We start from the raw sequence: 27,587 nt of genomic DNA on the forward strand, positions 1-27,587 counted from the left end.
CCGTGCCACAGCGTGCGGCAGTGTGCCATGCCATGCTGTGCTGTGCTGCAACGTGCTGCAGCATGCCATGCCATGCGATGCTGTGCCGCAGTGTGCCGCAGTGTGCCATGCCATGCCGTGCTGCATTGTGCTGTGCGATGCTCTGCTGTGCTCAGTGTGCTGTACCATGCCGTGCTGCACTGTGCCATGCTGCACTGTGCTGTGCCATGCTCTGCTGTGCTGCAGTGTGCTGCAGTGTGCTATGCCGTGCTGTGCTGCACTGTGCTGTGCCATGCTGCACTGTGCCATGCTGTGCCATGCTGTGCTGTGCTGCRGTGTGCTGCAGTGTGCTGTGCCATGCTGTGCCATGCTGCAGTGTGCTGCAGTGTGCTGTGCCATGCCCTGCTGTGCTGCAGTGTGCTATGCCATGCTGTGCTGCAGTGTGCTGTGCTGCAGTGTGCTGTGCTGTGCCATTCCGTGCCATGCTGTGCCATGCTGTGCTCTGCTGCGCTGTGTGGTACTTTGTGGCATCGTGCCGTGCTGCTGTGCTTCACTGTGCAGTGCTGAGCTGTGCCATGCTGTGCTGCACTGCGCTGCACCACGCTGCACTGCACCGTGCTGTGCCGCACTGTGCCATGCCGTGCCATGCTGCACTGTGCAATACCATGCCATGCTGAGCTGCGCCGTGCTGCAGCATGCTGTACTGTACAGTGTTGCACCATGCTGTCCTGTGCTGCACTGTGCCGTGCTGTCATGCACCGTGCTGTGCTGCACCGTGCTGTCCTGTGCTGCACTGTCACGCACTGTGCTGTCCTGTGCTGCACTGTGCTGCAGCAAGTTGCAGCCCGGCTCAGCCTGCCCGCCCGGCTGCGGGCTGGGCTGTGCACTGTGCAGCGCTGCAGTGTGCTGTGCTGCAGTGTGCTGTGCTGCAGTGTGCCGTGCTGCAGTGAGCAGTGCTGCAGTGTGCAATGCTGCACCGTGGTGCCCGGCTGAGCCTGCCCGGTTCCGCCGCGCCGCCGGGCACTGCCGCATCAATAAAGGGCCGTGCGAGCACGGCCGCATGGAGCAGAGCGCCCCGCGTGCCTGGTCCCTGTGGCGAGGACGGGAAGCGGCCGCGGCGCCGGGCGGGAGGAGCAGCGCATGGAGCAGCGGGGAGCTGCGCTCGGCTGGAGCGGCACCCAGCGCATGGCCGCATGGCGCCCGCGGAACGGCCGGGATCCCTCCGGGGACCGCACGGGAACAGGATCGTCCGGGGCCATTGACGGGTGGTGCTTTCCCGCGCTGAGCTGGAAATCGGGCATTTCACCCTGGAAATGGGGCGTTTCACCCTGGAAATGGGGTATTTTAGTCTAGAAATGGAATATTTCAGGCTGGAAACAGAACATTCCAGCCTGGAAACGGGGCATTCCAGCCTGAAAATGGGGCATTTCTGCCAGGAAATGGGGTATTTTAGTCTAGAAATGGAATATTTCAGGCTGGAAATGGGACATTCCAACCTGGAAACGGGACGTTCCAGCCTGGAAATGGAGTATTTCAGCCTGGAAATGGGGTGTTTTAGTCTAGAAATGGAATATTTCAGGCTGGAAACGGGACATTCCAACCTGGAAACAGGACATTCCAGCCTGGAAACGGGGTATTTCTGACAGGAAAGGAGCTATTTTAGTATAGAAATGGAATATTTCAGGCTGGAAATGGGACATTCCAACCTGGAAACGGGACATTTCAGCCTGGAAATGGTTTTTTAGGCTGGAAAGGGGGTGTTTTAGTCTAGAAACTGAGTATTTCAGGCTGGAAAGAGGGCATTTCAGGCTGGAAAGAGGGCATTTCAGGCTGGAAATGGGGTTTTAAGGCTAGGAAGTGGGTATTTTGAAACTGAATATTTCCATCTGGAAATAGGGCAATTCAGCCTGGAAACGCAGTACTTTAGGCTAGGAAGTGGGTATTTTAGCCTAGAAACAGAATATTTCAGGCTGGAAATGGAATATTTCAGCCTGGAAATGGGGCATTTCAGGCTTAAAATGGGATATTTCAGCATGGAAATGGGGTACTTTAGCCTGGCAACAGGGTATTTGGGGCTGGAAATGGAGCRTTTGAGGCTGGAAACRGGGCATTATGGGCTGGAAATRGGGTGTTTTAGCCCAGAAATGGGGCATTTATGGGTGGAAATTAAGTATTTSAGGCTGGAAACGGGGCATTTCGGGCTAGGAACTGGTTATTTCGAGGTGGAAACGGGGCAGTTCCGGGTGGAAACAGGACATTTCCGCCTGGAGATTGGGAGTTTCCGGGTGTAAACAGGATATTTCCGCCTGGAAATGGGATGTTTCCACTTGGAAACGGGGCGTTTCCCGGTGTAAACAGGATGTTTCCGCCTGGAAACGGGGCGTTTCCGGGTGCAATCAAACGCTCCCGGCCCAGGCCCGACGGCCGCCCCGCCCCCGTAGGCACCGCCCGGAAGCGGAAGTAGCGCCGGGCTCCCGCCAAAGCCCGCAGCGCGCTAGGGCAGCCGCTATCGCGAGACCTGCCGCTCTCCGCCGCGGTCGRGCGGCGAGATCTCGCGAGCGTTCCCGTTGGGCGCGCGCCCCGGCGGCGAGGTCTCGCGAGAGCCGCGCGGCGCCAGCCGACGGGGTGGACAAGATGGCGGCCACGACGACCATCTCGCTGGTGAGTGGCGGCGGCCGCGGCCCGGCCGGGGCCCGGGGGCGCCCGGGGCGCCGCGCGGGGGGAGCCGGCGCTGCGGGAGCGGCTTCGGCCCCGCCGAGCGCCGGGCTCGGCCCCGCCGCGCAGCAGGCTCTCGGGGCCCGCTGCGAGGGGCTGGCTGTCGCGTTCGCGCCGTCTGAGGACGCCCTCACGTTATCAACAACCTTGAGCGATCAAGCAGTTACTTGTGTTTGCAGCAGGCTCTGGAGCGCCCCTTTGAAGGGGCCGGTAATTCGGAAGGCAGGGGAATGTTTTTATTTTGGATACCCCCCCCCCTTTTTTTATTTCCCCTCTATGAACTACCCTTAAACAGAACAAACTGCTTCTGTGGCTTTCATTGCGATGCCTCCAGGTCCGCCTTGGACATTATTCTTTTGTGTGTTTGTTTGGATCAATTATGGAATCCTGCAAAATGGAGGTGCAGAACCCCTGGGGGGCCACGTCCGCAGGGAAGCGAGCCCGTGACACCCCTGAGGGCGCAGGGGTGGGTACGRGGAAGCTGCAAGGTCATTTTTTCATAGAAAACATTGATATTTTTTTCCTCATGAGGAGAACTAATCCTCAAGCTGCTGTGTTTTCCTTTGAGCGTTTTAAACTTTGCCTTTAAGCAGAGTTTACTTTACATTCACAGTCACAATCATTCACAGTATTGTTCTCTTAGTTTCACAAACATCAGGGCACAGAATCCAGAGGGAACGTGGATAACCCYGGCTTTGATTCCCTTCTCACCCCTGTGTGTCCCACTGGATTTGCCTGCTTCGTACTGAGAATGAATGTGTGCGGATGAAAACGTTTGAGTCTCGGAAGCGTTGTGGTGATTCCAAAGACAGCTGAAGCCGGGAGAATCCCTGCTGCCTAGGGAGCATGGATGCGATGCCACTGTATTTTACTATTTATTTTTAATATATACCATATAAAAAACAACACTCTATGCGTTTCAATCCCAGCTCGATTGGCTGCCTTTCTAACAAACACTGCATTGTTTCCCTGCATGGAGATGATGTAGTCTGAGAAAAGGTTGTCAGAGTTGCAAGCGAGCTTACAATAGCTTAACTGATAAGATATCTTATAAGGAGAAAAATAAAGACCTTGATTCATAAATTTTACTGTGCATGTGTGGGTATGTATAATCTGCTATAAACAGATATGATCAACACTGTAAAAGAAGCTTTAATTATATTACTTTTTTTGCAAATCTGACGTTTGAAGTTAATATTCTTACAGGCTGAACATAGTACAGTAGTGCTGAGGAGGTTTTTATTTATTTATTTATTTTATGTAGCCAGCTTCCAATCTCCATATATTCAAGCTTCACCCCCTTAGCTTGGTATATGAGCGTGAAGTGATAATCCCCCTTCCGAGAGGTGTAGCTGTGTCCTGGGTCCAGCGCCGCGGTGTCCACGCGTGGGTCCTGCTGCCACGGCTCTTCCTGGCGCTTGGAGCAGGGCACAGACCATCCTCGGGCATCCTCGGGGTCACGCGGGCTCTGTGGACGTGGACGTGGTGTCGGRGATGCCGCTCCGGATGGGTGGGTGGTCTCAGCAGGAGCTGGTGCTGGAGGGAGAAGCAGAAGTCCTGGGATGACTGGAGAGCGAGGAACCGGCGGCACCACTGGAGTGTGAATACCTGAGGGGGAATGCAGGGAGGAAGGGCCAAGCTCTTCCCGGTGGTGGCCGGTGCCGGGACAAGGGGCCATGGGGMCAAGTTGAACCCCGGCAGCTCCRTGTGCCCATGAGGAAGAAGAAGGTGAGTGTGAGGGTGGCCGAGCCCTGGGTGAGGCTGCCCGGGGAGGCTGCGGAGGCTCCTGCTCTGGAGAGCTCCCAACGCGCCGGGATGCGCCCGGGTGCTSYGGGTGTCCCTGCWGGAGCWGGGGCTGCMCTGGGGGATCCCTGGGGATCCCTGCCAACCTCRACCATCCTGGGCTTCTGTGAATATGTCGCTCAGCTCGGTGGCACAGGCTGCCTCTGTGGGCACGTGGGTCGTTGCTGGCACGTTTGGGAACAGGCAGTAGCCGTCGTGACCAGAGATGATTCCGGAGGTAGAAGCAGCGTCTTGAATGCACTGGGAATGTGAGGCTCCATGGGGCTGGTCTGTGTCCCCTTCTCCCAGGTCTGGGGTTCACTGGTATCTCAGTGTTGCAAGGGTATATTGTGATAAACGGTTCKGCAGTTTTTATTTCTTTTATTAAGTTCTACATGCTTTTATTTTAAAMTTCAGTGTATGTTAAGTATCCTGCATAGTGCGTTTGTTCTTGCCATTGTGGTACTTCTGTCAGTGAGTTAAAAATGCACCCCAGGCCCCCTTAAGTGGAATTTTTCATCATCTCTGTGTTAGTTTTGAGCGTTGCCTTCTGCTCAAGCAAATCTCCCTGGAAATGGGCAGGAGACACCTTGAACATCCCGTAACAAGTTGGTTCATCGGTGGCCTCATGGCTCTGTTGTACCTTGCTGTGCTAAAAAGCAGAAATGTGTCCCCAGCTTTAAAGTTCTTAAAATGCAGATGCAATTGAAAGACCCCAGCAAATGGGTTGAGCTGGAAGGAGCATCCCAGGGTCCATCCCGTTTCCATGTTGGGAAGAGAACTGGCTGCCTTGTGATACAACCAAGAAGTGGGCCTGAGAACAGTCCAAAACTTCCAGGCTGTGAGGACAGTGTCAGCCCGTGTTTGCAGAGGGGCAGGCTAAAGCACGAAGGCTRGATGCAAGTAGTTTCAGAAATGAAGTCTTCTCACTTGAGAGGAGCACAGTCCTGGAATTTAATAAGCTTATATCTTGCTTTTGGCTGACTTTCTGAAAGTAAATTTCAGGTATGTCCTGCTATTGTCCTGGAAACAGTCAAATAGGAAAAAAATGAAACGAGGAGATGTTGCAGGGACCCTGAGGTGCTCCTGTGCAGATCTACCTTCTGTTGAGCCCGTACATTGMATGTATCTGTACAAGTCGTTCAGTTTGATTAGATGACAGGATGGGAATCATCACTTCTGTAACTAGCTTACGCTTTCAGTCYTGCTGCTGAGAAGAACAGCCATTCTTATGTGAATGTCAGATAGAGGCAGRCATTGTATTCTATACTGAAGTAGTTTTGCAGCGTTAAAAAGTAAAAAGATAAAAAGGTTAAGAAGTTCCAAATGATAGTGATAACAAAACAAAATACAGCAAGGGAAACTTTTAATTCAGAATGTTACCGATGTGGCCTCCTCCACCGCTCTCCCCGCTTTCCCTCTTCCCTGCCCAGCTCGCTTTCTGCAGCAGCTGCTTGTCTGCTGTCCGTAAAGGGTTYTGCAGGATGCTGTCCATAAAGGGTTCTGGATAAAGGATTCTGCTGCCCGTAAAGGGTTGTTGTTGAGCCTGCTGCTCGCCCGCCCTCACAGGCAGCTCTGCAGCACGGCAGCCTCTCTTCCTGCTGCTGGTAGAGCCCTAACAAATCTCTCTCCTCCCGGGATGTGCTCTGTGTGTAGGACCTCCGGCAGGCAGCTTAAGCAGGATGTAGTTCCTGGTGCCTCCTGTTGCCTCTCGCTCCCCTTCTGGCTGCCAGAAAACCTGGACGGCTTCAGTTGTGTCTGAGGCAACAACCAGCCTTGGTCCATTTTAAAAGAAAGAAAGGGGTAACAGAAAAACTCCTGGGTTATCTCATGGTCCTGGCTCTCTCCTGAAACCAGCAGCTACCGCTTGGGGAGGGACACACTGAAAACCTCCTGAAACTCTGTGTTGGTGTACGGATTTCCCCAGTATCCCAGTAATCATTACACATAACTGTGAAAGCTGGACGTGTAGAGCAGGAGCCAAGAATCTGGAGGGGCTTTGTGGCCCCTGCGTCCCTCCCATGTGCCCTCCATCCCCCTGTGCGTCCCATAGCTGCATCAGAGAGATGCTGTGGGTCAGAAGTGGCACTTGTCACTGTGGTCATGCAAAAAGCCTGAAGTTTGTCCTTAGGGGGCAAGTCAGATTGGCTGATCCTGAGTAGGAGGGGGGTGTTTTTTATAGGGTTATTTCTTTATTCTTGGCTATTGCACACAGGGGTGTGGGCACGCCTGCTCCATCAGGACGGTCGTGTTGTCAATGCGAGGGCGAGTTGTTTCTGAAGAGCGAAGGAAGCACTGGCCCTCATCCCCCGTGCAGTTAAGGAAGGCACTGCCAGCTGGTGTTCCTGGCACAGGCTTCATCTCCCCCAAAAGTGAGTGTTTTGTCTGGTTCTTACCAGCAACTGCTGCAATGGTATTATTGTACTTGAGAGCAAACTTCATGAGCATTTAATTTGGCAAGTAAGGGGAAGCTTTAGGGTGAAGGTCRAACACGTGTAGGAATAGATCTAACCCGGAGCAAATCTGTTGCCCTTGCTCATGGGGTCGTGACGGAAGGACCGCTGAGACGTTCAAGGCCAGTGTGAGACAACACGGGAGTATTTTTAGCCGAGGTGAAGTAGGGATGAGTAGGAAGGCTTGCAGCCACCGTGAGGGCCTGGGGCCCAGTCTTGGCCCTGGAGAAACCGAAGAGCCGGCGGACGTGCTCACCAGTGCGACCCCAGCTCGCTGCCGGTCGTTTCGCTGCAGCTGCTTTGCCAGGCATTGGAAATAATAACCGTGTGGTAACAGCTGCTCCTATTTCGCCTCTGCAAAAGCCTCTAAGTGATTGCAAGTTACATTATTAAGGCCTTGTGGATGCGTGTTCTCTGTGAGAGGATCATGTGCTGTGATGTGAAGCCTTATTAACGCGTGGCTTGCAGGTTTCTTTTATCATTACAGTGTAATACCACTGTCCTGAAGGCAGTGGAAGATGAGATGGGAAGCTGGGGCCCAGAGGGAGAGCAGCAGGAGGAGGAGGAGGAGAGCCCAGCACCTTTCTTCCTCCGYGGGATGGAGGCAGGAGGGTGTCCTGCAGACACCTCCCCAAAGTAACCTGCTCCTGCAGGCAGTCTGAAGTCTCGCTGGCCGGAGCAGAAAAGCAGGAATTACTGTTTCACTCTTGTATTTTTCGGGAGGTGTAAACGTGGTCAGTTTTGTAGTGGCTCAGCTCATCCTTCAGTGTGGTTATGAGCCACGTCCACAGCTGTCRCTTGGACCTTATAATAGCAAAAGCAGCCTGTCTGCAAAACTAGTAGGGGTAGTTTTGCAAGTGTAGTGAAGAGCAAGTTTCTGCTTGCACATTTTTTTCTTCTTCCTTGACATTACTGGGATTGCTTCATCTTTCCATTGCCAATCGGCTTGCCTTTGCAGTGCTGCTCTTTGACATAAGGAAAGTGTTGTGTGCAAATAATGTGAATAATTTATTGAAACATCTGCAGAATTGTCTTTTGAAACATTTTAGTGATCAGCTGTCTTGAGGGGGATATAGTTTGCTATAGAGTAAGTATTACAGGGCAATCCTGCATAGACATTTTCAGTACCTAACACTTTAAATGTTAGGGTAAATTGACAAAATATCAGTACAGAATTGTAGYTGCTTGGCAGCTTTGAGGTTTTTGAAGAGTGCTAGCAGTACACACACATTSTCCATCAGAAAGACACCTCTCAGCAGCAGGCAGAAATTACAGAAGTGTCAGTAATAACAGGCCCTCTTCAAACGTCTCAAACCTTTGCTTATAGAATGGTCCTCTCAGAGAGCTTAAATTTATATTGCAGAGATGTCCTTTTTTTTTTTTTTTTTTTTTTTAAGAACTTGGTGAACGTATTCTATGCGAGGTGGTGTTATGTACCCAGGCTCGCACTCTTTATGAAAGTGGAATTGAAGCCTCTCCCATAGCAGTTAATGAGATTTTTCTTCTTCGGGATCAATTTTGAAATAAGAATGACATAAGGGTGCTGACCGTTCAGCATAGCACCTGTAAGTACAACCAAGYACAGCTAAGGCAGCCAGCCAGGAGCTGTTTGACTGCAGTGGTGATGCGGTCAGCAGTCTCTCTCAGCATCGCGCTGTGCTCTGTGCTGAGTACCCCGGGGTGTTCATGTGCGGGGAGGGCTCCTGGGTGCTGGCACAAGCAGATTGTTTGCGGGTGCTCGCTGGGGGCTGCTYGCCAAGCAGCACATCCCGGGTTCCCGCCGTCGTTGGGCGCTGCTGGCGGCTGCCCGGCTCCCTCGGCCGCCTGCGTGCCCGGCGGAGCGACTGTCCGTCCGGCTACTTGGTGGCCCTGTGCTGGCTGCGGGATGAGGGCCACCCGCTCCCTGCTCGCCCTGTGCCCCCTGCAGCGTCCCCACAGCGAGGAAGGCCTCCTGGTCCCCTTCAGGCCAGCACCACCTCCAACCTTCCAGGTGCAGGATGGGCTCTGTGGCCTCCCTCAGTTCCCTTTGCTCCCCTTGGGAACAAGCTCTTCACTAGGCCTGTGACACAAGACATCAAGTGGCCAACRTCCCTTTGGAGCCTGGCAGTGTCACAGACGAGGATGAGACCTGGCTCTTGCCGAGAGCAGGTAGGTGGTGGAGAGAACCTGTGCTTTAAGGGCATCCGGCACCACCACTGGAATCACACGGGAGCCCCTGCTCTGCACTCGCTGGAGGGATTCACGCAGGACACAGGCATTAGTGGAGGAGGTGGTGGCTGGGGAAGCAGCGAGTCCTTCAGGAGGGCACAAGGTGTTTGTGTCCTGGTGCTGGGTGTGATCAAGAGCAAGGGGACCCGTGTGCCGTGATTCACTCCAGCACTGTGCGTTGGTGCCGGGAAGAGGCGGCAGTTTCTTCCTCTGAGGAGGGTCCGACGATCCGTGGGGTGTCTGTGATTCCCGGGCTCCAGGCAGAGCAGGGATGATGCAGAGCACGTTGCACGTAGAAGTGTCACGTGGAGAAGAACTGTCTTGTTTCCCAGTGCTGACCCCGCTGGGAGGAGTTCTGTCAGGAGCCGTGGGAAGGCATTGCAGGGAATGGCTTCAAGGCAACACAGCTCGCTTGTGTGCATGAATTTTTAAGAATTTTCATGTTCTCAGAAGTTTTTTTATTATTATTATTTTCTTAATATTTAGTATTGTGGAAGAAATGAGGTATGCTGCTGGGCAGCCCAAATGAAACTTGTCCTAGAACCTCCTTGCCCGTTTAAGAATTTTACGTATTCAAATAAGTGGCCATTTGGGTAGCTAGTGGRTTTACGAAGTTACGGAGATTGCAGCTGAATCCACGACGATGTAGACACCATGTAGGGCCCAAATTCTTCAACGTATTTCTATGTATGTGTGACTTTCTTGGGTGGGCAGGGGGAGAAGAAGCCTAACAGGAAAGTAGAGGCACTGCCCTCGACCTGGCTCTCGGGTGCTGCTTCTTGCAGCTTTGCTGCTCTGTGAAGTTTTCTAGTTCRAAGGGGCTCAGAAGAAGGTCCCCAAGTGCTGATGCTAGAGCAGGGATTAAACTGGATGTATCCCGTCCTAGCCAAGTGCTTTTTAAGAGAAGCCTCTTGTTTTTAATAGTTTCAACAGTGTCATCAATGCTTTCCCTCTCTGTCTTATTTAATCTTTGTGTTGTTTGCTGATCGTGGTTATAAAATAAACAAGACTCTGTGTTTTTCTTTTTTTTTCTCTTGTGTGTGTTTATACTTCAGAGAAATTCTCAGCCATGTAATAAATTCCCAACGAATGTGCCCGAACTCTTGGGAGTTCAAACCACCCTAAAGGGCCAAGCAACGCTCAGAAGCAGTGCTCGTAGCAAAAGGTATCCAGTTTCTATTTATTTCCCTTTTAAAAGAAGCTCACCCTCTCTCTCTTCTGTTCTCTCCTTTCTTGCTATTTTTCTTGTTTCCTCCTGTTTTAGTGTGTTAAAATAAGGCAGTTCTCGAAGTTTCTGTTAGCACAAAGCACCTACTGTTTTTGCACGGTTACTGTTAGGCTGCTGCTTGGCAGGCTTGGATTAATTGTAAGGCGTGGTGAATGTTTTCTCCATAGTGTTATTGTGCTAGGGGAGAGGAGAGTCACAGTAGCCTCGGTTTATTGGGAGTGATGATGGAGATTTTATATCAAATCTTTTCTCTGCTGTTCAGATACCCTGGACTACCAGAGGACAATAGTCTGCCTTGAAGAAACCTTGATTGTTAAAGGGCGTTGATGATAAGATTTTAATATAGCTGAGCTGTTGATCAAGGAACAGACGTATCTGGTGTCCRTGCAGAGGGTTGGGAGGGCTCCCAGCACAGAGCTTGGGACCAGCTTCAGGAGCGTCTGGCTCCAGGTTTTGGATGCTCTGAGTTCTGGATCACTTCACCTTCCTTGCATGCTGGAAATCGGATGCCAGCAGCCAGTATTGGGAAGCTCTGGCGTTTCATGAGCTTGTGCTCCTTCCAAATTGCATTGGACACGCACAGATAGGTAGTGTTCTCTGTTGCTTCTACGAACCATATCACCTTACAGTCGTTGAAGTGGCTTCTTTGTTGTGAATGCTTAAGCTCTCTATCCTTCCCCCTGCATTTCTCTTGCCCTAGTTAGCTTCTTAAAGGTTGAGGGGAAGTAGAAGCAGCACTAGACAAGCCTGGCTTTTCTTTTTGCTTGTTTTTTAAATTGCCAGTGGAGAACTACAGAGTTTTCTGGAGCTGACTGTACAACAGCTTGTAACGTGTGAGCAAATGGGAAGTGGGGGCAGAGACTTGGACCAAAAACGTAGCTGGTCAGTTAAGAACTTGTATGACTTAATTGCCAAAAGCTTTATTTATTTGAAACTACTGATGATGTAAGGAGGGTGGTGAGGGTGTAGCCCGCCTGTCTTCGACGTGACCGGTGGCACGGGTCACGGTTGCAGCTTTGCTCTGTGTCGTCGCAGGCATGAAGTGGTCTCGGCTCCCTGTGTTTCTGTTCTGGGGCTTGGCTGCTTTGTTTTTCTCCTCTGTGYCCATGTATGTTGTTTAATGTGGCTGTGGATTTCCCTGTAAAGGGACCAGTGAAGTCCTGCCGCTCTCAAACGCTGTGTTCAGGCTCCTGCACAATGGGGTTTTTGTTAGAAGGGTTTATTGGGCATCTGCTCCACGTTCACTGATCCTAGAAAATGCTCCAAGGTTCCCTGCGGGGAACTTGACACTTGGAATGCGCAGGCCTGAAAGTCCCAATTGTTGCTGTAAAATGAGAGTAAGAATGACCCGGGACGCGATGGGGAGCTCRTTCTGCAGCACTCTTTGCTCCCAGGCCGTGGAGCTCCTCATCCCTCACAGACACGAGGGAAGGACAAGCCATCCGCACGCAGGCTACACCGCTTCCAGTCACTGGGTTATGGGCACGAAGGGGTTAAGCTGGCAGAAACGTCTCTGTACGAGATGTTCTTAAATTCTTGTGTTCTGCTGTTGAATGTTAATTTTTATGCTGATATAATAGTGTTCACAGACACAGTTGCAAATTCTCCTCGGCGTACTAAAAATTGTTAGTTAAATATTTATCCGTGCTGATTAATAGTTAATTGTGAATGCTGGTTTGAGAGTGAAGATGGATGGATGGATGATACAGGCAGAACCTACAAGAACAGAAAGGTTTCCATCCTACTCCTTTAAACCAAGAAGGTTTAAAGGTTAAAGGTTTAAACCAGCAAGGTTGTGAAACTCATTGCAGCAAACTTGCTGCAGTCTCCTCCTTAGCTGCAGCCCTGCTCTCGCGGGGCTTGCCCAGAAATACCCCCGGCTCTCGCTGACCATGAAGATTTCCTGATTTGCTGCCAGTCCCTGCTGTATTTCCATGGCAATTAAAGGAGAGAGAAGGGTGGGGAGGCCACAGGGCGCAGTCTGTCCACGCGAAGCAACCGTTCCTGCCTCTGCAGGTCTGTCTTGTCCTTGCTGCGGCCGAAGCAGAGCGTTGAGGAGGCCTCGTGCTTGCGGGACAGCGTGTCCTGCATCCCACCCCTTCATCCCGGGAGAATATCATGGGCCTCTGCCCCCAACACGTGTCCTGAGAATATATAAGAAATTTCTGCCTTTTTTTGTATTTTGTGCTGTGTTTTGCTTATTGAACTTGGTAGTTTATGTTATAGAGCTTATTTGTTTATTTTGCATCTAAACAATTACCCTTTTTGGGAGCACCAGGCAAATGTGCTTGAGCTCCATTCGTGTTTAGGAGGTGTCTATCTTCATTATGGAAAGAACTCGCCTGGTAAAATTACCTTTTATCTGTATTTCACTCTTTCCTATTGCAAACTACACATCTTGCATATCAATATATAGATCTGAAAATACCATAAGGGAAAAGTGGGTGCATCAGCACGCCCGTGATCCTGGAGGAGGTGGGAGGCTGATCCCTGCGGGTGACGGGAATCGCGCTGGGTTCTCCGAGCAGCGCGCGGCCCTTCCCGGGGCGCTTCCCCCCGGAACACCGCCAGTGCGGGGCGTGTCCCGCATTCCGCGGTGCCCTCCGGAGCGGAGCAGCGCGTCCATCCTCGCTGTACCCTGCCCTGCCCTGCTGGAGGGCCACGGGGACCGACCGCGCTGCGGAGTCCTCTGCTTTGGAAAGATCGCATCCTTCTCCAGGAAGCCGGACAAGGATCCGAGAAGCTGTGTGTGCTTGGGAGGTTTTTGTCTGGCTTCTTTTGTGTGGATTCCTCCAAACTCCTTTTTGTTCATATATGAGTAAAATTTTAGTATAATTTTCTCCRAAAGTGATTAATGATTTTTTTTGTAACCGCTTCTGCCTGCAATAAACTGTAGTGTGTTATCCAGTAGGAAGGTGGTGTCGGGCAGCTTCTCCATGTGCTAACGTGTCCCTTCCTCTGATGCTGCACCTTCTCCGATTGACAGTCCTGTGGCTGCAGTGCCGGGGGGATTGCTGTCATTGTGCCACTTAGGTGGCTCTGTTCCCCGTTGCTTTCCTGTAGCTTTCTTGTTAGTAATTGCACAATTACTGGACAACTGGGGCATCCGTTAATACCGTTTAATGACAGATGCTGTTTTGCCTGGCAATTAGGTGACAGCGTTTTGGGGATGTCCAGGACTGAGCGTAAAGCTGGGAGATGTTTACCAGAAAAGTGCAAGCTGCTGAGCTGCCGTCCTAGAAAGAGAATTTGGGGGAGAAAAAAACAAAAACAAGCAAAACAAACTGATAAAGGAGAAGCTGGAWGGAGGAAATAGGGACGTGCAGTTGAGGCTTGAGCTGCTGAGCAGTAGGATGGGGATGATATAAGTGAAAACTGGGAATTATTTCTTTGTTATTCTATTGAGAAAAGAAGTTTAAGGAACATTTTAGACCAATTATCCAATATATATGACTGATTGACATGGTGTCCCTATTGGAAGTGGCTAGAATATTGAAGAACAAGTTTGCATTTAAAAAACAACAAAAAAATGACATCCTAACATTAAGTGTGCTGAGTTTCCCGGAAATAAGGAAATGAAGCTTTTGAAAAATCAGTTTTTCATAAGTTTTTCTTGTTTTCTCAGGGCACGGAGTCCATTAAGATGGAAAATGGACAAAGCACAGCAGCTAAGCTGGGGCTTCCTCCCCTCACACCTGAACAGCAGGAAGCTCTCCAGAAAGTGAGTAAAGCTGCTGTATATTTGCTTCTTAGCACCTTCTTAATTTTGATTTTATTTTATTTTTCCACTAGTGCCTAYTATTGCTCTTGTAAAAGGAAACTCATCTGCCAAGGAATATGTATCAGATAACAGCCATGCTGCATTTAGACCCACTCTTTTAAACTTGTRCGCCACTTTTGTTTATTTTAGGAGTTTGTTGTTGCTTTTTGGGACAGAAGAGGGAATTTGTTGGGAGTTTGGGGTRGGGTGTTAAGTCCTAATCAGAGCAGATGGCACTTTGAGATCACGCTTGATGCTGAAGCAGTATGCAGCTGCTGCCGGGCTCSTGCTAGGAGCAGCTTGTACCTGCAGGGACTAGGTCTGTCGTGCTCCAGCTGGTCTTTGGCTTTGTCCACCCAAGAACACGCTGCAAACGCCTCTGCTTGTTCCCTCGTGCTCCCTTCTGCACTGCTGTACAGGGATCCCGGAGCATCCACCAACATTTTCAACCCCTTTGAGCCAAGCTGATTTTATCTAGATAAAAACTCAGTCAAGCTCTGATTTCTGCTTGTTGGTTCTGTTTTATCCGGCCGCAGGGAGGTCACTACTATCTTCTGGCTCACTTTCCTCCTGGGAGTGAGCGGTGCCTGGCTCACAGAGCGCCGAGTTGGGAAAAGAGGGAACGGAAACAGGCGCGGGGGCTGTGGGAGCTGCGGGCCGGGTGTCCCCCGCGCTCTGCTGAGGCCGGGGCAGCCCCACGCTGGGTGACTGGGCGCCAGTGTCCCGCGGTGCTGACGCTGCTGGTGTGTGTGTTGGCTCGCAGCACGCAGCCGCCTCCGGCTGCTCCCTAGCTCACGGATGTGAACCCCCTTGGCCATCTGCGGGTTTCCGAAGCAAACGTCTCCAATCCACCGTGTAGAGCCTGCTGTGCCCTGGCACCTCCCAAACACGTAGAGCCGTGGGAAGCAGGTGCCCGAGGGCTTGGCTCTGCATGCCTGTCCCATCCCTTGAGAGCAAGCTTGCCCTTGACACAGAGCGCTTGTATCCACAGGGCTGGGTRTTAAGCTCAGGCTTCGCCACAGTTTTGGAAGGCTCAATGAAAAAGTCAAACGGCGCTTGTGTTGCAGGCCAGCAGCTCAGAGAGGAGAGCTGGAGCATTTTAGTGAGCAAGAGCAGAGGCTCCTCCCGGTTAGAGCAGGCAGACGAGCTAAGGAACGAGGGAGTGCCCGGGGCCCGGGCCTGGGGATTAGGAGCCCCCTTCCCTTTTGTTAGAACTTCTTCGTCCAGATGTTCCCTGAGTGGAAAGGACTTGAAGGAGGCTCTGTCCTGTCCTCATCCCAGCAGGTAAGGTGCTCTGGTGGGGCTAAGGGCAGAGGGAGGAAGAGGGGAAACGCTGAGTGTGTCGTGCATGCCGCTTCCCTAACCCTGCGCCTGCTGCAGACATGAACCCRCCAGTCCCCTGCTCAAACCCTGTGCTGTATTTCAGGGCTCGCGACTCCGAGACACAGACCAAGATGTTAGTAAGACGTGGGCTATTGCACAGTGCCCTGGTGCTTGGGGCTGGAGCTCTGGAAGGCACCACGGGCCGACAGTTGTTCGGTTCTGCRGAGCTGTGCTGCGAGGGCAGACGTCATTCCCTCGTCAGTGGTCCTGTCCTGTRGCTACAGAGTCTATGTTTCCTTCTAGGCAAAGAAGTATGCAATGGAGCAGAGCATCAAGAGTGTGCTGGTGAAGCAAACCATCGCCCACCAGCAGCAGCAGCTCACCAACCTGCAGGTGAGAGCCTCCCTGAGATTCTCCTTCTCTKCCTACTCTCCCCAACAAGGTGGAGTTTTTTTGCACTTAGAACCAGAGCACAGCCCTGAGGCCTGCCAGGAGCCAGGTACTCGCGCTTCTGTTTCCACAGGGAAATGGAAGTATGCTGTCCTCAGCCCTCAAAGAAATCCCCTTGACTCATGCAAATTGCCCCCCAAATTCACGTGCTCAAAGAGAAAATTTTCTCAAGAATTTCCCTCCTGTTGGAGAGAAATTTTGTCTCCTTTTGGCTGGCTGAAGGTTCCTTGAAAAACCAGAATCCRATCCAAAGAACCTGCTGTGGGTGCCGTGTCCAGCCCACGTGGTGTGTGGGGTTCCTGGAACCTTCCACCACCCTCTCCCCGTGACCAGTGGGTGCCTGTCTCGCATTACTGACAGTGTTTAACCCATTTTCTTGCCCTTCTCCCTTGCACGCTGGCAGTTTCACCGAGATATTTGCTTGGCTATTCCTGCTAATGCTGGAATGCCTCTGTCCTTAAGGAGAATCCTTAAACTGAAGGAAGTCTGCCTCCCTTCAGAAGTTTTTTGGAACACRTTGCTGCCTTTCCTCCAAATTAAGAAGCCCAAGATAATGGCATTGGGCGTTTGTAAGCGAAGCGCCGGCGTGGCCRTGCCTGCCGCGTTCGGCAGCTCTGGCCCTTCCGGGCTGTGCGTGTTTCTGAGTGGCTCTGGTGGTTGAGGGGCTCCTTCTTAAATGCTGGGGGTGAATCAGCGACAGTGGTTACAGAGGTTACTATTGCCTTGAGGCCCCCTGGGAGAAGAGCCTGCTTCCCGGGGCAGTGGCAGCAGCACAACTCCACCCTGGCCTGGTGGGGCTGGCATGTGCAGGGTCCCAGCGCCGGACAGTCCTTGGGACCAGGCAGTGAGGGGCGAGGAAGGAGAGGCCTCTCTCGCAGGGTCCCTGTGCCGCCRCTCTGCTTGAGTTTTTACAAACAGCCATAGTATGCTCAGCTCCAACAGACTGAACTCTGTCTTTACTGTCTTTCAGATGGCAGCAGTGACAATGGGCTTTGGAGATCCTCTCTCACCTTTACAATCGGTCAATAGACATATTCACTTCTTCTTGGGCACTTGTCTTAGTCAGGGCCTAGCGTGGGGAAGAATGTAGTGGTAATACAATGTTCTTAACTCAACCCAGCACAACCCTCCCACATACCCACCTGTTATGGACAAGCACAACAAGCAGAGGCAAAGTGTAAACTCCCCAGAGGAAGACCCTGGGCTGGGCGCAGTCTGCTGCAGCCCTGGCAGCCGGGGCCTTGGAGGCAGTTGGCAAAGCAAGCTTTAGATTTCCAACAGTTCTGAACACACCCGTGAAATTGTGGGAGCTGCATTTCTAGGGACGCTGCAGTTCTGAGGTCCTGACCTAAAACTAACTGCCAAGGTAACTCACAAAGGGGCAACTACTTGTAAAGCAAACTCCCGGCACCAGAGAGCTGGCAGCTGAGGTGCTGGGGAGGCCGGGGCACACAGGCTTGCGGAGCACCTTGCAGCGCCGGGCAGGACGGTTCTTACTGTGCATGACTCCAGGCGAGGCGAACGCGGCACGTCTCACACAGCGGAAGAGCAGGGTGGAAGGAGCAGAGCTGCAGGGCTGTTCAGGGAAGCTGTGCAGTCCTTTAGCGCTGGAATTTCTGCTCAGACATCGCAAAGACTTAGTTACCTGGGATTATGCAGTCCCTCCTTTTTCCTAGACGTGTTGGGCAGTGGCCACTGCAAGAAGTGCAGAAGGCTCCGCTCTGCATGCAAAGGTTCAGTTGTAAATATTGGCCCATCTTGTATTTGATTGCTCTAAAATGCAACCGGAGGTCTGTACTTCCAAGTGAAATGTGCACTAAAACTAAAGCCACCTGGTTTCTCTCCTTTAACACTGCTACGGTAGGTAGCACATCAGCAGGGCAGTTGAAGTAGAATTGGAATGGAGCAGGATACATCTCAGTATGAATTTGGCACAGATGGTTTCTGAGCCCAGCCCTGGGGCCCAAGAAGCTCAACTAGGTGCTTATTTGGCAGCGTTAACTCCACCAGCTTTGCTAAATTGTTTTTGGCAGCCTGTATTATTCACACCCGGGCAGCAGAGGAAAAACAGGTACCGATAATGTGAAAAGAAGTTAAAGTTTAAGTTCTCATTAGCCCCCAGGGCASAGGAGTTCTCCTAAGACATCCCTCCCTCCATAAGGAGCCAGTGTCCACTGCCAGCGGGGTGGAACGGAGGAGCAGGAATCTTCTCTGATTCCTCCGTGGTGGTACAGTTTGGTATAGCCACAATACCAAAATCCCCAAACCCATCGGGAATGTCCAAAATATGAACAGGCCTCTGTCCAACATTTTTTTCCTGTTAACAGGACTCATCAATTCCTACATGAAGGAAGTGCAGCCTGAACTTCCTATTGCGGTGTTATCCTAGTGCCTGTGATTTAAAAATCTGCCGCCTACTTAATCCTCCAAATGTTGCAGCTTGAGACTTCCCATGTTGCATGAGCAAGATGAGCACAATTTCCTGACATCACTGCATTAAAACCGAAGCGAGTGGTGATGTTTTTGCATCGCCACCTTTGTCTAAAGCAGCATTCAAAGATGACACTTCAGCTTGTGCTTAAAATAACCCTCATATGCACTTAACCAACAGCAGTGTTATATAGATGCAACCTATGGATGCAAACACTGCTGCCTTTATGAAGGTAGTGCATACCTCAGGCTCYGCTTTAAAGGTGGAAGGGAGGCCGGCTGGAAGCTACCGAAAGTGGCTGGTGAAAGCAGAGAGATCTCTGTGCCCGAGTTTTTGGCACGTAGTCCTGTGCATGGTTCAAGGTGTAGGGTGCATCATTCCCCAGGCCGATAYTAGATCCCGTTCCATCCACGTGTGCCTCTAGTCCAGCTCAACCCTGTCCTTCACGGGTCCAGATTCCTAACTGGAGGCCCCATCCGCCCCGTCTAACGTGGTGCAGGTGTAACAGATTCCTCCTCAGTCCCCACCTGCTTTGATGGGCCCTGGGCTGGTTGCTCCCAAGGGAGGATAGACGCCCCTTTTCCTGCTGCAGCTGCATCCATAACTGGAACCAGGGGCCTGTCCCCGCTCAGGGTAGCCGCCTCTGCCTGGGGCAAGGCTGCAGAGTTTTGTCCAAGAGCCCTCCTAGCAAAGGACCAGCAAAAGTCCTAGTTCCTAGTCCTTTACTAGCAAAGGACTAGTAAAAACTGCTAGCACAGGACTGCATTTCCATCRCAGGCTGCGGCACCAGGGGCGCCCCGACACGCAGTAGGAGGGTGATGGCCCTGACACCCCAATGGGCTGCACRGCCCCGGGCGCAGGTCCCCGTTCCTGCCTTTTATGCAGCAGAGCAGGGAAGGGGCTGGAGGAGCGGGGACACGGCRCAGCAGGGCTGCATGTGCACGTGCCCCACTGCAGAGCTACGGCGAAAAACTGCTTTGGGGGTTTTCTTATTTCTAGTTGTGTGAAATGTTTACACCTAGGCACAAGGCTAGTTTAATATCCCTTCAGGARCAGCAGTAGGGGACAAGAACCATTCCCGGTGACAGTGTCCCCGCAGCGTGGAATAATGGGAGCTGAGCCCCGTTGCCCCGACACCGTTGTTCTTGTGCTGTRGTCAGTGCCAGTCTCACACACCCGTGTTCTGCAGGACGGGATTTCGGCAGCTCCAGCTGCTGTCCACGCTCTGCCCAGATAAAATATCCGCCCCGGATAAAAGCCCGTCCCTGGAGGGTGCCAGTGGCGTCCCGTGTCCGCGGGCAGCTCCGAGTGCTGCCCTCCTGGTGYGGGAGCCTCTTGCCCCCCTTATCAGAGCAGCTCCTGCCAAAGCTGTTGCCCGGCGCCCTGCGGAGCTCAGAGCCCGGCACAGGGCTGGGGAGAGGGCTCGGAGCGCTGCTCTGCGCCCACTCTGTGCCCATTGCAGCCCCTGCTGCAGTCTCCATTGCAATTCCTGCTGCAGCCCCTGCCACAGCCCCTGCTGCAGCCCCCATTGCAGTCTCCATTGCAACCCCTGCTGCAGCCCCTGCTGCAGCCCCCACGGCTCCGCGTTCATCCCCGCAGAGCAGCAGCGAAGCCCAGGGCAGTCCCCAGCACGAGCTAGTTCAGTCTTGCCCATCACAGGGAGATCRTTTCTGCCTTGGTCCCAACACACGCTCATAGGATATGCTGGCCAAACCCATGATCCGTTTATCRTTATTTATTTAAGAAGCCAATATTTTCCTAGAATAATACTTATTAGAAGCAGCAACTATAGATTTGCAATATGGGGAAAAACAGTTGAAGGCCTCTGCTTTGGGGGGTATCTGCTATAGGAAATGTCTAGGTTTGTCTTGCAAGCAAGTTGTCAGGTATATTTAGGAAAAAAAAATAGAGGCATTCTCTACACCAAGATCCATAAGGGCCACGTCACTGGGGGCTGCACAACCCTGTGGGCTGATGGCAACAGGCAGTGATAAGTACTAGCACCATGCAACCGAGAAATTCCATTTAACCATTCGTTTCTTTTCCGCTTCGCTTTGGATGTGCGTGTTGAGGTGGTGCCTAGTACTGGATCCTGCACTGGAGGGGGGGACACCGGCTCCAGAGCCTCTGCTGCCGGGGGGGTGCGGGCGGRGGGCGCGACGTGGTGCCCCGGGGAGGGAGCGGGAGGGCTCCTGCCCCGACCCGCAGCGTCGGCTGCGGGCGGGCGAGCTAAGAACGAAGTTATTTCCTCCTCCTGCGAGCGTTGCTGGAGATGCCGTCACGCTGCGGCGGGTTAGACCTTGCCAGCGGGGCTGGGCCCGGGCTGCAGGCGGCCGACGCATCAGGTTGGCAGCGCCCTGCACTGCCCGTCCGCTCCAGCCGTCTGTGCATCGAGCAGGAAACGACTTCTTTATTAGCAGCCGTGTGCCCGGCTGTGCTGCAGCCCCGAGGAGCTGCCTGCCCGAGGGTCCTAGCGCCCGGGAGGGACGGGGGACGGGGAAGAGCTCTCCCGGCATCCGTGGCCCCCCGCTGCCCTAACCAGCCAGTTCTTCTTTCCAATACAGATGGCAGCGCAGAGGCAGCGCGCCCTGGCCATCATGTGCCGCGTGTACGTGGGCTCCATTTACTATGAGCTGGGAGAAGACACCATTCGCCAGGCCTTTGCCCCCTTCGGACCTATAAAAAGCATTGATATGTCCTGGGACTCTGTTACGATGAAGCACAAGGTTGGTTCGCAGGGCTCGAGCGATGTTTTCGTTGTATCCGTGAGGCCCTCCTGGTTATACCCGGGAAAAGGAGCCTTGATCCTTGGCCAGTGAGCTGCTCCAGGACGTGGCCTTTGCGGGGAGGGTTGGTGGCCGCCCGCTGTGCTCGGCGGCGTGGGGGGCTGCACTGGGAGCCGGCCACACGTGGGCAAGTGGAAGGTGCTGAGCAGGCCTGGGTGCAGCCTGCAGGCCTGGCTCTGTTAGGCCTCGGGGTACCAGAAGTCAGGGAGCGGGTGGCCGGGGGGCTGGGCTTCATCCTGCCATTTTCTGCTTTCTTAAAAAAAAAAGCCTAGGGAAGAGCCTCCCCAGGCCRCAATAATTGGAATCCGGTACAGGGGAAGTCTGGCTGCATTAGCTGGCACTGGTTTGAGACAGSCTGACGTGGGTGTGATTCAGTGAGAGTGTCGCTCTGTTCCAGGGTTTTGCTTTTGTGGAATACGAGGTGCCTGAAGCTGCTCAGCTGGCCTTGGAGCAGATGAACTCCGTCATGTTGGGGGGCAGGAATATAAAGGTGAGTAGCAGACAAGCTTTGAGGCTCGTTGCTTTTTACCAYCAGGGAAGCTTTTCATGGCGAGAAACGCTTCGCACAGCACCGTGCTGTGCAGGGTGTCCTAGAATCTCCTTCCTGCTGGACCTTCACGTTCAGCAGCCTTCACCTGCATTCTGCACGTCTGCGGCGCCCGCTTCAAAGCAGTTTCTAGGAGCCTTTGCAGACGGGCAGGAAGGCTCCGTGTCTTCCTTTCACGTTGTTCTCGCCGTGTGGGAGTCGGTCCCTGGCAGGGGAGGGGACACAAGTGCTTGCTTATTAAAAACGGGGCAGAGAAGTGGACCCAGCAGGCGATTCAGCAGCTCCCTCGGGGTGCTGCCGCTCTTGGCAGGCCGCGGTGCTGCTGCTCCTGTGCTCAGGGGCTCTGTGTTCGCTCTGCAGGTTGGAAGACCAAGCAACATAGGCCAGGCTCAGCCCATCATAGACCAGCTGGCRGAGGAGGCGCGGGCCTTTAACCGCATCTACGTGGCGTCTGTGCACCAGGACCTCTCCGATGATGACATCAAGAGCGTGTTCGAGGCCTTCGGGAAGATCAAGTCCTGCACGCTCGCGCGGGATCCTACGACAGGGAAACACAAAGGCTATGGCTTCATTGGTAAAGCAGCTGCCTGATACCGGGGAGGGAATGTCRCTCCAATTATCCTCTTTGTTTTTACTCTAGTGGAATAATTATTTTAAACTGCAGAGCAATAGCCCATTTGGAGGAGGATCTGTGCCCAAGCTTAGAAATCTAATTAGCTGAGACACTTTGCTTACTGTCCTTAACGATGCTTGCATGGTCAGAGCTATAAGATGAGTGAGCTAAGACGGAAAGGCCTCTCRCTGGAGCTCTAAGTGGTCTTATTTTCTTCATAAATAAAAGTCTAGGCTGTGCATTGAGAGCGAGGGGTCGAGTTCCCACGTTCAGAAGGTCGTTTACAGGCGTTTCTCTGTCTCTCGCAGAGTACGAGAAAGCGCAGTCTTCCCAGGACGCCGTCTCTTCCATGAACCTCTTCGACCTCGGCGGGCAGTACCTGCGGGTCGGCAAGGCCGTCACCCCCCCGATGCCGCTGCTGACGCCGGCCACCCCGGGCGGGCTGCCCCCGGCTGCAGCTGTGGCTGCCGCGGCAGCCACGGCGAAAATCACAGCCCAGGTAAGGCGCAGGCCATTCCACACAACGGGGGGTTGTTTTGGCCCCGTTAGAGTCGGGAGTACAAGCTCTTCCAGGACTGCTCCTCGGTAGTCTCCATGAAAGCTGCGTTCCCAGGACTGCAGAAGTGGAAGGACACTTGTCTAGGACACTTGTGCGGCTCTGGAAGACAGTAGGATTGGAACTTTAAATGGGTGAGGAAGGATGGCTAGGCATGCTAAAAATCAGGCAAATGGTTAAAAAGTTAAAGAATATCAGAAAGTGTGTGATGGGTAGGTAGCAATGAGGGCAATAACAGTCACCCGAGCAATGTAACTGTTGAAAAGCTTCTGCCTGTGGTGAGGTGAAGGGCAGCGGTAGGGGCTTCAGGCTGTCCAGAAAACGGGTACCACGGCGAGGGAGCAGGACTGAATATTGAGGCAGGGGTGCAGAGTTCCCCAGTTGAGTCACCCCGAGGCTGCAGTGAGAAGCAACACAAGCTGCTGCCCGTGACTAGAGGAGGTCTGGTGTTCAAGGAGTTCCTTGAACTGGTGTTCAAGGCAGTCCCAGTGTGTTTGCCCATCTTCCTTGCCTGAGAGGAAGCAGGTCCTCTCCTTCAGTGCAGCTCTTGTACAGAGTAGCTTAAATTAAATACAGGCCCCATCTCCATATGTTCTTCAAGGGCTTTGTGGTTTCTGTAGAACAGACTCGTGAAATGAAAGAAGCTGATSAGTAACTCAGGTAACTCAGAATCCATGAGCATCAGGGGGAAGCTCTAACTCTAATTTTGCCTGGAATTAGCGTGCTGACCAAGGAAGAGGGGAGTGTCTCCCTTTACACACTTCAGTAAAGCTCCGAGTAGGGACAGGTTATTTGCTGTTTAGTCAATTCTGTCAGGTCAGGGCTGCTGTTGTGTGCCTGGGAAACAGTAAACACGACACCTGTGTTCAAAGTGTTGTGGAAAAAATGTGGTATCCACAGACTTGTCCTGACCCTGATGTGAGGGAAAGATGGAAAACAAGCGTTGAAGGAAGGACAGAGGTTTAAGTAAAAGCAGTTATGGAATATATTGGGTTGTTCTAGGGGAATATCCTGATAGGTGATAACTTTCTAAAATTTCTGCTGAGTTTTATTGGAATAGAAGTGTGCTGCGTAGTCTACCCATAGCTCAGAGCATAATTCGGTAGAGACCTGTAAGAAAAGGTTAGACAGGGCCAAGGCTGTTACACTGAGTTTAAGATGCATGAATTAAATGAAGAGAGAGTGAAAATGAGCTGTGCTGGAAGTCGCTTGCCCTTCCCTGTGATAGTTCTGGTGGAATTATTTCATGATTTATCTCCATTAATAAAAACATTAGGCATCTTATTAGGCATCTGAGTCTGGGAATTAGAGTTCTAATGAAATTTGTCGGTAACACAGAGATGAGATGCATTATAAATATAGAGGAGAAACGGAATATTACAACGGAGAAGTGAGATCCTGAAGGATGGAATCGGAGATCTATGGCATTTACTAGCAGRATACAAGATACTGCATTTAAGAATCAAAACATAAGAATTTTTGCTCTGTGATGGGAGTTTATAGGAGGCCTCTGCAAACAAGAGAAGGGTTTGTAAGTGTAATTTGCTGTTAAACAACAACAAAAATGTAATCCTAAAATACGTTAAGCAAATTATTTAGTAGCTTTATAGAAGTGTTATCATTTTCACAAAGTCTTCATCTAGAATATTACTTGAATTTTGGGCATCTGGAGTCAAGAGTCTTATTTGGATTAGAGAGAAGGACTGCAACAATAAGGGAAATGAAAAACCTGATATAGTGTAAGAAACAGAGGAGCTTTGCTTGCCTTAACTAATAATTATGCTGAAAAGAGCATCAAATTATTGCTTGAATGCAGTGCATGTGGAAGCAAGCAGGTAACAGGATGGGAGAAGAGGTTCAGACAATGTGGATGACACGGATGGCCATAAAATGCCTTAGTTAGCAAAGSTGGAAATTTGAGGGAAGCTTCCAGATTTCCAAAGGGATAAAGCTCAGCAGGACCTTCCCAGGAGATGGTGCTGGCACAACGTAGCTGTGCGGTTGTCTCGTTCCTAAACTCACTGTCGGGATAATTATCTGCAGTTGCTTGATGATCAAGGCCACCGTCAGTGGCCATCTGATACTGAGTTAAGCCTTAAGAAAAAGCTAGGCTGGAAGAATTCCCTGGCCTGGTCTTTCACACAAGGGCCCCAAGTGTCAGCAGAAGGGGTGGGATGGGGGCTCCCATCAATCTGATTAAATGGATTAGAATTCCTTAGCATTAATAAAGGGCTCTTGCTGTCCTCCCRAGCTATCCAGCAGGGCCTCCGCCTGACTGCCCCCTCAACTGCTTCACAGCGGTAGTTTGAGGCCCTCTAGAGTCTGAGGAGGTTGAAACAAGTCGAGGTTCCCTCTGCTCTGGAATTGCCTGCGCTCCTACAAGCAGGGGTGGAATCCTGTGTGCCTCCTTCAGCAGTGTCCCCAGCACCTGGCCAGCAGGATCTGAAATCCCCAGGACTGTGCATCCCCGGGAGCTGTGTTTTTAGGACTTTAGTGAAAACGAAGGGGAAGGGGCTGACGAAACCTCTTTGGTTTTCCTCCTTGCAGGAAGCAGTGGCCGGAGCTGCAGTTCTGGGCACRCTGGCGACTCCCGGCCTCGTCTCCCCGGCCCTGACGCTGGCGCAGCCGCTCGGGGCGTTGCCGCAGGCCGTGATGGCAGCACAGGCACCAGGAGTCATCACAGGTGGGTTTGCTGCTCAGTTCCACACAACTAGGGTCATGGCTGCGGAGGACGTGGAGCTGAAATTCCCCTCCCTGCCCTCCCTTGTCAAGACCTTTTATTTTTTAATTTTTGCAGCAGAGCAGGAGTTTATTTTGGTATAAAGAGGCCAAGCTCTTCTCAGTGGTGGCCAGTGGTAATGGGTGACAAGGGGTAATGGRTGCAAGCTGCAACACAAGCAGTTCCATCTCCATGTGAGGAGGAACCTCTGCACTGTGAGGGTGCCAGAGCCCTGGCACAGGCTGCCTAGGACGGTTGTGGAGTCTCCTTCTCTGGAGGTCTTCAAAGCCCGCCTGGATGCCACCCTGTGCCCCGTGCTCTGGGTGTCCCTGCTGGAGCAGGGGGTTGGACTGGATGATCTCTAGAGGTCCCTTCCAACCTCAACCATTCTGTGATTCTGTAATAAATAAGACAAGGAGTTGAGCTTTGCAGCAGAAATGGATGGCACCATGAGTGAAGGTGTGGATGGGGGGCTGTTACTCCATGCAGAACCTGCGCTCTGCTGCCTCCCACCTGGGCAAGCGTAAGATGCACGTGTGGGTGCGTGTTCCCTGTGTGCTGCCCGAGCAGCTGCTTAAGCCCCTGGGCCGTTCATGGTGTGGACAGACTGCGTGACCCCTTCCTGCTGCTACCTGGCCAGAGGTTGCAGTCCCGGAGTTCTCTTCCTAACGCTGCAGCGTTTGTTCTCTTGCAGGTGTAACCCCCGCTCGACCTCCCATTCCAGTCACCATCCCCCAGGTGGGAGTCGTCAACCCTATCCTGGCCAGCCCCCCCACGCTGGGCCTGGTGGAGGTCAAGAAGGAGAAGGAGGAGGAGGAGGTTTTCCAGGAGTCGGAGAGACCGGAGATGCTGAGCGAGCAGGAGCACATGAGCATCTCGGGCAGCAGCGCACGCCACATGGTGATGCAGAAGCTGCTTCGGAAACAGGAGGTGAGTGTGGCTGCCCGGAGCTGCCCTCGGGTCTCGGCGGGTGAGGCCTTGGTTCGGGTCCATCTCCATAGCTCAGCAGTCCACGGTCTCCACCAGCTTCCACCAGTCTCCACCAGCTTCCAGCAGCAGATACTGCAGGCGCCCCGCAGAACTAGCGTGGGAGCGCGCAGGCTGCCTGCTCCTGCGCTGCGTGCGGCGGCTCTGCGTGCTCTGCTTTTGGCAGCTGCTGCTTTGGAGCTTCTGCAGGGGCTGCCCAGCTGCTGGGCCACAGAAGGCTTCGCTCGTAGGGCCTCCTCATTAAACCGTCTGTTCGCCCAAAGTCATTGAAAGGCCACCTTGGTTTGCTCTGGCTTGTAATTAAACAGGCAAACCTACCACATGGTGTCAAAGGCAGTCTGTTTTCAAGTGCTAAAAACACCTTTTCACGCAGCCTCTAGGGTAAAACTCTGGGTATTTACAGCAAATGTCAGCAGATGCAGTGAGAAAGAGGACAGGACTGACGGGAAGTGGCACCGGGTGTCTCTGTACAAACCCGGCCGGAGACTTGCGCATGATTCAGATCCTTCCTGGATGCAGGAATTTCCCGAGCTCTGGCACCGTGTGGACCATTCATCTCTCTGTTTCCACAGCAGGGATAGTGCCGATGTGCACTTCTTAAGAGAGCATGAATGTTCCCCTTTGATTGCAGGTGGTAATCAGCAGTATAGCTGCATCTGCAAGACTTTGCTGCCAGCCTTTCCTCTGTCACAAGGACCTTTCCCTAAGAATCCAGCTCAGCTGGATCCTTGCATGAAAGAAACATTCAGCGGCATCAAAAAAGTCTCAGAACTGCTGAGACTTCGGAGAGGTGTTGGGCTTCTCACTGCATTTCTGGGTTTCTGCCCTTAGTAGGCCCATAGAGACACTTAAACACATCCATGTATGCAYGTAGCACACAGGCCAATGCACTGCTGTTTAGTTATCTCCTTAGTGATCGTATCTGGTTAGTTGTCAAAGGTGTAGAAGAGTTGGTTAAACCTTCCAGCGTGTGCCGAGATGAAGGACAATATTCACCAAAATATCTAACAAAATTGCTGAAAGTCATGAATGAAAAACTAATGGGATAGC

The 27,587-nt window shown here is 52.4% G+C and overlaps 1 protein-coding gene across 2 annotated transcripts in view; it reads left to right on the top strand.

Annotated features, from left to right (window-relative positions):
- The first annotated feature begins 2,574 nt into the window (after positions 1-2,574).
- PUF60 (poly(U) binding splicing factor 60) overlaps positions 2,575-27,587 on the top strand; it is a 26,094-nt gene continuing 1,081 nt past the window's right edge. The window contains exons 1-10 of one of the 2 annotated variants that reach the window (XM_026047108.1): positions 2,575-2,640; positions 13,991-14,086; positions 15,752-15,841; positions 16,869-16,919; positions 20,894-21,055; positions 21,513-21,605; positions 22,023-22,236; positions 22,584-22,774; positions 25,379-25,514; positions 26,245-26,480. In XM_026047108.1, the coding sequence (XP_025902893.1) occupies positions 2,614-2,640; positions 13,991-14,086; positions 15,752-15,841; positions 16,869-16,919; positions 20,894-21,055; positions 21,513-21,605; positions 22,023-22,236; positions 22,584-22,774; positions 25,379-25,514; positions 26,245-26,480 (1,296 nt within the window). In that variant the 5' untranslated portion in view covers positions 2,575-2,613. The remainder of the gene's footprint in view (positions 2,641-13,990; positions 14,087-15,751; positions 15,842-16,868; positions 16,920-20,893; positions 21,056-21,512; positions 21,606-22,022; positions 22,237-22,583; positions 22,775-25,378; positions 25,515-26,244; positions 26,481-27,587) is intronic. The other variant, XM_026047109.1, reaches the window with a different exon arrangement.

The sequence above is a fragment of the Nothoprocta perdicaria genome, unplaced genomic scaffold (genome assembly GCF_003342845.1).
Source record: "Nothoprocta perdicaria isolate Ctin4 unplaced genomic scaffold, notPer1 scaffold_479, whole genome shotgun sequence".
Classification (NCBI taxonomy): Eukaryota; Metazoa; Chordata; class Aves; order Tinamiformes; family Tinamidae; genus Nothoprocta; species Nothoprocta perdicaria.